This window comes from Eubalaena glacialis, chromosome 7 (genome assembly GCF_028564815.1).
Source record: "Eubalaena glacialis isolate mEubGla1 chromosome 7, mEubGla1.1.hap2.+ XY, whole genome shotgun sequence".
Classification (NCBI taxonomy): domain Eukaryota; kingdom Metazoa; phylum Chordata; class Mammalia; order Artiodactyla; family Balaenidae; genus Eubalaena; species Eubalaena glacialis.
Window position 1 is genome coordinate 30,275,772 of NC_083722.1, and position 12,115 is coordinate 30,287,886.

Consider the following 12,115-nt stretch of genomic DNA (forward strand, 5'->3'; position numbering starts at 1 on the left):
CAAAAAATGCTAAATTCCATTTTAAATTTAGCTACCCTATAGCCTAAAAAGCAAGGCATAAAATTCCCAAAGGTAAATAGAAAAATCTCTTTTCCTCATTCTGACCCAATCAAAACCAGATTTGTAGTCAGGTCATACATTTCTCGGCAGCATCTGGAGACCTCTGGTTACAAAAAACAACATGAGAAAGTTAAAAATGGTAACAAAAATTAATGAATTTTTAAAAATTATGATTTTACCTTGTGAGAAGAAAGTACACGAAAATGAAGTGCAATTATAACCTTTCCTGAGAGCTGGGTTCTATGGGGATGTGGGAGCCTGCCCCCAGGCCACTCACCTCCCACCACCTGCTGTAAGTCACACAAAGTCTGTACACCCATACATGCAACACACTGGCACGTACATACACACAACTAAATAACTTACACAAAGGCATTGAGTACAACGTGAGAAAACCACTTTTCCCTATTTTCTTAATTTCTTCTTAGCAATACTCTTCAAAAGGTTTAACTTTTGAGGCTTCAATAGCCTAAGGGTCTTAACAAAGACACACTGGTGAAGAAGACTTAGGCTTTGTATCACGGGGTCTTTGCTTGTTTTTTATAATAGTTTTTCTTAAAATAATTTCTTCATATGCTAGATCTTTTCTGCCTGCTTGATCCATTTTAATTAACCATCACAGAGAATTTCCTACCTCAAGGGTTTACTTGGGATACAAACTCTATTAAAGGTACATATAAAAATATAGGAAACTTTTCCTTCCTGATACACAAAATCCACACATTTTATAAAGATTTCTGTTGTATAATTTACAAATGTAAAAATTTATTCAAAAAGCATACCCAGTAAATTTTTGCATATTTTCATCTAAAGATGTGTCTAATCTTCATTGCAAAAAAAAAAAAAAAAAAAAAAAAAAAAGGCAAAGGCAGTATTTTTCTTAAAAAAAACCTTTCTAGTTAGGGAAACAGTTGGTGTTAACTAATGATTTACTAGCAATTTTTTCTATGGTCAGAGTTTTTTGTATTAGCTAATGCTGCAAAACAAAACACAAGGAAAAACAAAATAATTGTAGCATGCTTGGTCTAAGTTCTTTGTCTTTCAAAGCATACTTTTTCATAGTTGTAACACCATTCCTTGGGTGTGTCCTAATCACAGCCACTTTGTATAAACCCCAGCACATGTCACCCAATTAAAGGATCATCATCATCATCTTGTAGCTGAAGTCGGGAAAATGGCCGGGGTCCAGAGAGTCTATTCTGCATGATTATGATGAGGCAGGTCAGAGTGGTTAAGACCAAGAGCGCACCGATAACAATTCCTATGGCTTCTGGGAGATTAATGCACCACTGGTCCACTAACAAACACTTAGTATGACCAAAGGTTCCATTATTGGGCTGTGGCTTTAATCCCAGGATGTGGCACATCATTGGATAAATATCCACAATGTTAATGGTGCTGTGTTGGTAGCCTTTGTGAAATGCAGGACCGTGGGCAGCTAGAAATGGATTCATACTAGGCAAAGAATTATCATAACCATGGTCACCTACTGGAGAAGAACAAGATGATGTTAGTAAATAAGAGCAGCTTTTCTACTACAAAATAACTTGCTTCTAGTGTAAATACACTGGATTCTTGCCAGTGTAATTCCCATTAAAATTCTGATTAGTTGGGCCAAACAGGTGCTGGAAGTAAAATTTTCTGTTTTCTTCAAGTCAGCCATGTCCCCTATTTCACACACACACTCCCCCTACCTTTTCCCGATCGGTCATGACCTCAGGCTTTAAAACTCTCTCTCAGCCTGATGTGCTTCTCTCTCAGTCCCAGCCCCACGTATTTCACCTGCCAGTGTCCAGCACTGTCTGCACAAGCCCACTGCAAACAGCACCGGTGATAAAACGACTGGTCGGCCTGAGGGTCCTGAGTAACCGGGGAGAGCAGAAGTGAGTAAAGCCAGTGAGTGGCAAGGAAGTGAGCCTGCAGCCTGACCTATGTCAGCTGCTCCCGGACAAGACATAGGATGTGGAATACACCACTGGTCTGCTGACAGCTAATGGACGCCTCAACATCTGGAGGGCCAGGGGACTGAGCACGTAACAGAAGGGATTCTTGCCTTGAATGGGAAGTCTAACCTGGTGACTCCAGCTTGTAACTCCAGTAAAAGTCTAACTCAAAGAGAAACCTGATGGTCCCTGATATCACTCCAATACCAGATTCTCAAGTTTTCGCTTTATTTTTTAAAATATTGCCTTTTAATGCAGACCAGTTACATTTAATAAGCTCCTACTTCCATATGAAGTGCAGGTGACTAAGTAATGAGTGTATCAGTGTTACATATTCTTTAATCGTATGTTTGAAATATTTCATAATAAAAACAATTCACATGACCAATACAATAAAAAGCACAATATAACATTATATATATAGGTATTATGATTTCAGTAATTAAATGAATATGATTATAATGTGGATAATATAAACTATATGATTTAATAATAAAAATATGCATTTGTATGTAACAGAGAAAAAGATTAGGAGGAGGAAAACGCCCACAATTAACATCTGTCTGTACTTCTGTATTGAAGGATTATGGATAGTTTTTGTTCTCTTTTCTGAACTTTTCTGTATTTTCCAAGTTTTCAATAATTAGTTTACAACATAAATATCAATAATATATAAACTCTAATGGCCCTCAGTCTTATCCTTGCCTGATGCGTCTGAACTGCTATAGATCAGGGATCTGCAGACTACAGCACCTGGCCAAATTTAGCCCTTCGCCTGTTTCTGTAAAGGAAGCTTCATTGGAACACCGCGTGTCAGTTTGTTTACGTGTTGCCTGTGGCTGCTTTCCCACTATAAAGGTAGGATTGAATAGTTGAGACAGAGACCAGCTGGCCCACAAAGCCTAAAATATTTACTATTTGGCTTTTTACAGAAAAATTTTCTGACCCCTGCTATGGTTTACAAAATCAGATTTTTGAAAAATGTACTTGAATTGAATTTACCGTATGGGTAAAAACCTGTAATTCTCCCCTATACATTTCTTCAGTTTGAGGAGAGATTTTGATCCATCTGTTTTGTTTACTTGGTCGATTTTTGTTTGCATACTTTCTGGTTCTTTCCCAGTGTTCTAACTAGCTGTAGCACTCAGGTAAACAATTTCATCACTGGGGAAAGACTTAAGGTTACTTGGACAAATTTTTTTTTTTTTTAACACAGAAAAAGAAAAAATAATTTGAACTAGCTAATCTCTCCCCCTTTACCTTGTTTCTTGACTTCTCTCTCTTTTATTTTGTTTCTTTACTACTCTCTTATTTTTACAAATCAAGAGAACCAGCCTTGAAAGTTACTGACAGTAACTGCAGTTTTTGTAGAAAAGTAAAACTACTCCTTCACCCTTAAGATGACCCAACCTTCTATTCTAAGGATGAAACTGTGGTTTCTAAAAATTGCTCTCAGATGAAAACCTGAGAATCACCTAGTTGAAAATCAAACTAATTATACTGTGTGAACATCTCTAAATCAAAGTATCCTGTTATGGAACAATGTCACAACGTGTGATTTATCCCTAGGATACAAAAGAAAAATTCTAAATAAATACTTACATTTTGGTGATGATTTATTTAGCACAATTGTCCAGCCTTCATCAGCAACCAAAATAATAGGTTGAATTCGATCATTATGTTGGTAATGAAACCTGGCAGGAATGTCTTCTTTGAGATAAACATTCATGTGAGGGTCACAGGTTTTCAGTTTGTTATAAACCTTTGTTCTGTCTGGAAGAAAAGGAAACAGCAAAGGAAAAAAGTCATGTTGACTGATAAGGAAAAAATATTTCTAACTAGAATAACTGGAAATAAGTCCTGAACAATGTTATCTACTAAAGCCCTTTAATCATTAAAAAAAACAGAGCAATAATAATGGTGTAACAGTGCTGGGGACACACATACACACACACACACCCCTTTCCAAGCATTCACATATCTCTCTTTTCATTTTGTGATTATCCCTGGTGGACTTTTATACAAAGAGGACAAATTTCACATCTAGCTTCCTAAGTAAATATAAACTAATTACATATTACTGCTAATTACTAACTCTAAGATCAGTAGACGAAAGGTATATCTCACACAAAAGTCCAAGATGTTTTTTAAGGATAAAAATTTCCTTTTTCCATTAGTGTGAATAAGTAAGAAATATATCAACAAGGACCTACTGTATAGCACAGGGAACGATATTCAATATCTTGTAATAACCTATAATGGAAAAGAATCTGAAAAAGAATATATATATATATATGTAAAACTGCATTTCCTTGCTGTACACCAGAAACCTTATAAATCAACTATACTTCAATAAAAAAATAAAAATTAAAAAAAAGAAATACATCAAAAAGCAAGGAGGGACTTCCCTGGTGGCGCAGTGGTTGGGAATCCACCTGCCAATGCAGGGGACACGGGTTCGGAGCCCTGGTCTGGGAAGATCTCACATGCCGCGGAGCAACTAAGCCTGTGCGCCACAACTACTGAGCCTGCGTTCTAGAGCCCGTGAGCCACAACTACTGAGCCCGCGTGCCACAACTACTGAGCCCACGTGCCTAGAGCCCGTGCTCCGCAACAAGAGAAGACACCGCAATGAGAAGCCCATGCACCGCAACGAAGAGTAGCCCCCACTCGCCACAACTAGAGCAAGCCTGCGCGCAGCAACCAAGACCCAACGCAGCCAAAAATAAATTAATTAATTAACTTAAAAAAAAAAAAGGAAAGAAATAACCCCTTTGAACCTGAACCTTAAGCTAATCGCCTAAAAACTTATACCTCAGGGGAAAAACATAATCCCACTCTGAGTGAGTATAGGAGTGCATGGCTGTGAACTACAAAAAGTCTGAGCTTCATTCTTTTACAAAACCCTTCCTCCTCAATCAACTGCCCCATTCGAATATTCCTTGGCTAAACGTTTACTTACTTATTTTGGGAAGTATTGCAGCAACTGGGGTCAAGTCTATAAGAGTGTAGTCTGAGGGGTCGATGCAGTGATCCAAGTTTATCAGCCTGTCCTTAGAACACTGCGTCATCCCATGATCACTTGTAATGATCACATTAAGATCTTCCCACAGTCCTAACACCTTGAGTTTGTGAACTAGCTCACCGATATGGTCATCTATTTCTTTCAACACTCGGCGCATGTTTTCTTTATCTTCAGGGCCATATTTGTGGCCACTTGCGTCTGGTTCTTCCCAATAGAGTGTTGCAAAGGTGACCGGTGGGTTCGAATTGCTCAGCCACGTGGAGACGTTACTGAGTCTCTCCTCAAATGACACTGAGGGGTTGTAATTCATGAAATAGGAAGGTGTGGTATTGCGAATGGGCACGTCGGTACCAGGCCACATAGCAGCAGCACTTGATCTGTTTTCCTGAAGCTGATTGGTCACCCAAATAGGGACTGCCTCATTCCACCAAAAAGGATCCTTGTCATTAATGTCAGAAAAATGTTTCTTTGTGATGACATCATACATGGAATTAGCCACAATGCCATGGCTTTCTTCATACAGGCCTGTCACGATGCTGTAGTGGTTTGGAAATGTTTTTGTGATAAAGACATTTTTAACCTGCTCTACCAAGATACCTTCTTTGATAAAATTCTGGAGATGAGGAAATTCATAGTTGTGTAGATAGTCAGCTCTGAAGCCATCAAAGGATACCAGTAGTAACTTGGGTGGCAAAGTACAGGAAGAGTTCCCTCTACAACCAGTTATAAGTCCAGAAAACAAAAATACCAGCAATAACTTCATAGTGAACATGCTGATGGAGGGCAGTCAGGGTTCCTAAAATATAAAAACACAAGTCATAAGTAGTAATGCTATTTGAGTTGGATTAGGTTTCAAAAGTTTAGTCATCAGGAGAAGAAAACCAACATTTATAAACTTTTTATACACCAGCTTTACCTACATCAACTTGAAAATTAAATAACGTCACTTACTGAAAGATAACTGAATAAAGTGGGAAAAAATAAAAATTGCCTTTACTTGTCCAATTATATGTCCTGCCCCATTTTTCATGCTCTGAAGGGGATATGGGCCATTCTTATGCTCCATACAAATTGGCTGCCTTGTTTGTTTGCAGCAGCAAAAGTTATTCTAAAGGTTTAATAAGAACAAATGAAGAAACAAAAACAATCCTTTTGCACAAAATAGAAATAACGTCAAGCTTTCAGAGGCTCCAGAGAGGGCAATTATTTTTCTAATTTAATGACTGGTACCCTATAGTTCCTTTTAATCCACAGAAATAGGGGGTGGAACCTCTACCATACTGGCTCATCATCAGTTCCTGCTGAAAAATACTGGCATGAAAAAGGGGAGTAAGTAATAAATATTACTTGAGAAAAAGGTCCCACCTCAATCTGAACCTGTCCAATATTCACAGGAGGCTGACAAACAGACAAAGCCTACAGGAACTTGGATGCCACGGTAATTTCTGAAGAAATGCAACAGCTGTTGAAATGCATTTCATCACCACATCCCTTTTAAACTTCCTTTTTACTGTCAAAGACATACAGTTGGCCCTCCATATCCACGGGTTTTACATCCATGGATTCAACCAACCGTGGATGGAAAATCCAGAGGGCTGACTGTATTCATGTACTATGCCATTTTATATAAGAGTCTTGAGCATCTGCGGATTTTGGTATCTGCTGGGGCTCCTGGAACCAATCTCCTTGCGGATAATGAGGGACCACTGTAACTATCCTGCCTAACACCCTAGGCTCAGAGCGCTCCCTGATTTTTTGGTTCTTTTTTAACAATCTACTGATTACAAAAAAACAGATTTCCCCAAACAAATCTCCCTGCCTTCAGACTCTATCTTCTTTGGTTCCTAAGAAAATAGGATATGTAATTTAGGTAGAGTGAGCCTCCACTGCTGCCGTACTTCTTTTTTTATTATTTTTTAATTTTTTTGCCACGCCAAGAGGCCTGTGGGATCTTAGTTCCCTGACCAGGGATTGAACCTGTGCCCTCTGCATTGGAAGTGCAGAGTCTTAACCACTGGACCGCCAGGTTAAGTCCCCTGCCACACTTCTTCAGGTCCCCAGTGCCTCCTGTCCGGAGCCCTTCCATCTCTTAACTGACCTTCCTACCTCGATCACCTTCCCCTTACTCACCCAACATCCGCTCCCAACTTAACCTTCCCAGGAATAGCCCTGTCCATGACACTTCCTTAATAAAATCAGTATTCAAAGTCCCCCTGACTATACAGAAACACCTCTGCCTGGCATTCAAGTCCCTCCATTACCCAGGCACAACCCACGTGCAAATTACTATGAAACAGTTACAGAAATCATGGCCAACCTTAATTCCCTTTTACCACACATTGCTGTCACAGTCTGTCTGAGATGCATTACAGAGACAATAATCGTTTATCAAGGTGACCTATAGGTGACCTATAGCAGCTCTTCAGTAATAATTTGTGCTTCCAAACCTCTTAAAGTTACTTTCTACACATGAATTCTTTGTCCAAATACTCTCTTAGGTCAATAAAAAAAAAAATCATTCAATAAATAATATAGCTAAAGTCTATAACACCAAAATTTATGTATGTGCCATTTTTCAGAGGACAAGGGCTTTATACTTTTCAAACATAAAATACTCAAAGTAGGGGCATAAATAATCAAAACAACGAATCTGGCTGTCATCTTGGAAGAACAAAGACGAGCTTGAATGAACTCTGTTCTACAACACCACAATTTCTTGTAATGCTGCGCTTGAGACCCATACATCATAAAGTATTGTTTTTAAAACTAAGCCCTTTGAGGAATCATGTCACAGTATGTCTAAAACTTTTCCAACGGAGTTCCTCTAAGAGCAGAGGGGTGCCGAGACAACTGTGTATCCACATGCAAAAGAATGAATTTGGACCCCTCAGCTCATACCATGTACAAAAATAAACTCAAAATGACCAAGATTAAGAGCTAAAACTATAAAACTCTTAGCAGAAAATATAGGAATAAGTCTTCATGACCTTGAGTTAGGCAAAGCCTTCTAAGATACAGCATCAAAGGCACAAGTGACGAAAGTCATAAATAAATAAACTGGACTTCACCAAAATCGAAAGCTTTTACACTTCAAAGGATATCATGGAGAGGAAGAAAACCCACAGAACGGGAGACAATATTTGCAAATCATATATCTGATAAAGGATTTATATCTAGAATATATAAAGAACTGTAACAACTCAATAATAAAAGTTAAATAATCCAATTAAAAAATAAGCAAAGGATCTGAAAAGATATTTCTCCAGATATAGAGATGGCAAATAAGCACATGAAAATATGTTCAACATCATTAGTCATCAGGGAAATGCAAATCAAAACCACAATGAGATACCCCTTCACACCCACTAGGATGGATATAATAAAAAAGATAATAACAAGTGTTGGCAAGGATGTAGAGAAACTAGAACTTTTATACACTGCTGGTGAGAATGAGAATGGTACAGGCACTTGGAAAACATTCTGGTAGTTCTTCAAAAGTTTAAACAGAGTTACCATACAACCCAGAAAATCTACTAGTAGGCATATGCCTCAGAGAAATTAAAACACATGTCAACGATAAACCTTGTACACAAATGGTCACAGCAGCATTATCTGTAAGAGCCATGAAGTGGAAACATCTCAAATGTCCATAAGTGATAAATGGATAAGATGTGGTATATCCACACAATGGAATATTATTTGGCAATAAAAAGGAATGAAGTGCAAATATATGTTATACGTTGGATAAACCTTTGAAACATTGTGCTAAGTAAAAAAAGGCAGTCACAAAAGATCACTTGTATGATTCTATTTAGATGAAATGCCTAGATAGGCAAATCTATAGAGACGGAAAGTATATTAGATTTGTCTGGAGCAAGGGGTTGAGGAGAAATGAGGAGTAAATGCTAATGGGTATGAGCTTTCTTTTTGGGGTGATGAAAATGTTCTCAAATTGACAGTGGTGATGGTTGCACAATTCGTAAAACTGTACACTTTAAATGAGTAAACTAGACAGTATGTGAATTTTACCTCAATAAAACCATTATGTTAAAAAAAAAAGAGTAGAGAGAAATGAAATTGTAATCTTAAAAGTATCTGGATTGTCCTGCCACAAAACAGGAAACACCTCTGATGTTTCATCTTACCTCAAAAATTATGTGAAATGTGTACTCTATACCACAGACCTGAGTTTTCTAACGTGAATGTGTTTTACCCCATTTCCCACATGCAAAACAATAAAACAAAAACCTGTGTCTGCCCCTCTCTCACACAAAATACATACAAATCAAAATCTTTCTTCCCCAAATCTTGAGTGAATAGGAGGGTCAAGGCACACGTGCTGTTTACCCTGGGGTTCACTAACCCCTTAGCACACTGCTGGATTCTTGTCCCCAGACTTAGAAGCACAGACGAAGTGGAAAGATTAGAGGCTCTGAAATCAGAAGGATCCCAGAACTTGAGCTCACATTTAGTAGACGGGCGACTGTGGGCAGATCTACCAGCTTCAGTTTCCGTGTTTGTAAAATGCGGATACATAAAGTGTTAAACAATAGGCCCTCAAATTTAGTTTCTTTTTTATCCACAGTTACAAAGCTGTTACGTTAGGAAAAAAGTCTGTACTGTGACAGGCGGAATGATACTATTGTGAAACTATAAAGTAGTTAGAAATAATTTAGTGTAACCTCTTCTTTTTACACAGGATGAAGATGAAGTCCCTGGATTGGCCAAACTCAGGAAGCAATTCGTAGCCTTACTGTCTGTACTCTTACTAATTTCAGGTCCTTAACAAGTTTATAAGTCTAGTGACAGCGAGTTTACAAGTCTAGTTTTAATCTCCAAACTATGAACGGAACTTTTCCTGCTTTCATTAGTGGTGCCTGTATCTATGTCTACTGCATTCTGTTTCATTCCAACAGGAGTGTTAAGCTATAAACAAAACACCAGTGAGAAGTTCTCAAGTATTTCCAAGGAATAAAAAAAATCACTAATTGCTATATTACAAAGCACTGGGAGAAATTCTGTAATTTTTCAAACCAAAAAGATATCAAAGGGAAGGAAAAAAAGCATGGTCACTGGAACTATACCCAGATAACCCCAACAGAAGTTGTGTGTAGTTTTCTTCAATTCAGGGGCCAAAACACACTCTACCTCATCTGGGATGACTTTCTTACTTGGATGAAATGTATCTCGGGCAATTCTCACTGGCATTCTTAGCTGAAGTTGGGGGAGTGTGACAGTTAAAGGATATTGGTGAAAGCTATTTGCCACCATTAGCATGCCATCTGCTCTGTAATACAAAAGCCTTATTCTAAACACTTCACAAATACTATTTACAATGAAACTCTTATACAGCTTCAAAATAAAATAAAAATAAAATAGCATTGTCTATGCACATAGATAACATTGGTGATTTTCCCTAGATTATTATTATTAATTTTCTTGATATTCTAAAGAAAAACTAAAACTACTCTCTGAAAGACTCTATTTCTTAACAACTCTAGGATTCTAAAGTATTCTTCAATTTTCCAGCACATACAAACTTTTCCGGCATCTTCAAAACAGCTACACTTAATCTTACTTTCTACATATATTATTTCTTTCTACAAAATAACTCCTTGTGTACTTCTTCTGTGTTCATCAAATTTCTCCCAAATTATATCTTGTAGCTAATTTAAAAGCAAGGAGGAGATATTTATATTTTATATATTTTAGTTACAAATCTCTCCTCCCTGCTTTTAAATTCATTTCATTTCCTTAAAATAGCTTGGAACAACCTCTGGAAAAAAGGAAGAAAGAAAAGAAAACCGGAATATTAAAAGGAGCAGTTGACTTCCTATAGTACTGGCAAGGTCTCCGGCTTGGGTCCACCAGATGGCCTGGTGGTTAAAGAAAAACCCTAGTGGAGTCAAGGCTGGTATAAACCTGAATCTGCTCGTGGTCACTAGCTGTGCTTCACGTCTCTGAGCAGGACTTTCCCCATCTGTATAATGGGACGCTGTGATCTCACAGGGTTGCAGTGCCCAGAAAAGGAAGCGTTGTTTGTAAAACGCTTAACACAGTGTCCGGCCGATAAAAAGCACTTCAGTGTTACCTTTCTTGTTAGGTTTTCTAGGAAATTCGTTTTAAAATTTGGCTGTGTCACTCCCATCAACTCTAATCGAATACTCAGGCGGAGGCATGTCGATCGATACCTTGGACCGCGTTCCTGTAAAATCAAACGCCCGCCCCGCCGGCCCCGCCCGCCCCCTCGGCCTCCACCTCAGTCCCGCCACCGCCCCCCGCCTCCACCCCATACCCCACCGCCCGCCCAGGCCGCGCCTACCTGCTCAGTTTCCTTTCCTCTTCCCACCCCGCCCGCCGCCGCCCCCATCCAGGTACCTCCCGGCCGCTCCGGGGTCCCTCGCGGCTGTCCGCTAGGGGGATGTGTGTGTGTGTGTGTATCAAGGGTAGGGGATCTCACCACCTCTATTTTCAAAGCCCCTAGTGGACGGGGGAGGGGGTGGCATTTCCCTCCGGAACGCCGGGCGCGCTAGGCTCACACTCACCCGCTGCCGCCGCTTCTCTGCAGCACGCGGAACCCGGCGCGCGCGGAACCCGGCGCTCCGGGGTCTTGGGAGCGACGGAGACCTGAAGGCGCAGGAGCCAGACCGAGCTCTTCCTGAGGCGCCTGCGCACTACCGGGCGCCCCCCGCTGTTAACAGCCCTTTCCTCCCTGAGCTACGCGCTACCCGAGGTGCTCCGAGGGTGCTCCGCTGCCCAGCGCGCGACTGCGGAACAGTTTTACAGCTCGCGGGGACTCAGCGGGCGACGGAGTGTGAGACATGTCCTCGGATTGGACACCTCAGCCGCGGTCGATGTAACTCCCTTTCCGATTGGTTGGATTCAGGTACAACCTGGAGACAGAGGCCTTGGGGGGGTCGAATTGGATCTAGTAGGAGAGGTTCGTTCCACTCTCCTGCCACGCCCCATTTTCTAGCGTCCCAGTGCTGGGTGCCCTTCAGGGGACCTGAAACACAGCGAGTCCCTGAAAGGGCACCTGGCTGTTGCCACCCTCAGGCTTACTGCCATTCTCAGTTCGCCCCTAGTT

General features: G+C 40.1%; 1 protein-coding gene across 3 annotated transcripts; it reads right to left on the reverse strand.

The window, feature by feature from the left end:
• Window positions 1-978: 978 nt before the first annotated feature.
• On the reverse strand, window positions 979-11,780 carry ENPP4 (ectonucleotide pyrophosphatase/phosphodiesterase 4). Of its 3 annotated transcripts, none has more exons than XM_061196128.1 (4): window positions 11,574-11,780; window positions 5,149-5,824; window positions 3,606-3,776; window positions 979-1,549 (listed from the first exon to the last, which is right to left on the reverse strand). In XM_061196128.1, the coding sequence occupies exons 2-4, from the start codon at window positions 5,798-5,800 to the stop codon at window positions 1,185-1,187; spliced, it is 1,188 nt and encodes a 395-aa protein (XP_061052111.1). In that variant the 5' UTR covers window positions 5,801-5,824; window positions 11,574-11,780; the 3' UTR covers window positions 979-1,184. The 3 variants fall into 3 exon arrangements, with proteins under 3 accessions (XP_061052111.1, XP_061052109.1, XP_061052110.1); XM_061196126.1 differs by having other exon boundaries at window positions 4,966-5,824; XM_061196127.1 differs by lacking the exon at window positions 11,574-11,780 and adding an exon at window positions 11,351-11,384 and having other exon boundaries at window positions 4,966-5,824.
• Between the last annotated feature and the right edge of the window lie 335 nt (window positions 11,781-12,115).

Bases quoted from the DNA above. Each gene is read 5' to 3' on its own strand.
- ENPP4 (XM_061196126.1), bottom strand. From the start codon at position 5,800: ATGTTCACTATGAAGTTATTGCTGGTATTTTTGTTTTCTGGACTTATA. The intron at 3,777-4,965 runs GTAAGTAAACGT...CTTTTCTTCCAG, and splicing joins TGCAATACTTCCCAAAATAA to ACAGAACAAAGGTTTATAAC. The intron at 1,550-3,605 runs GTAAGTATTTAT...GTTCTTCTCCAG, and splicing joins AAATAAATCATCACCAAAAT to TAGGTGACCATGGTTATGAT.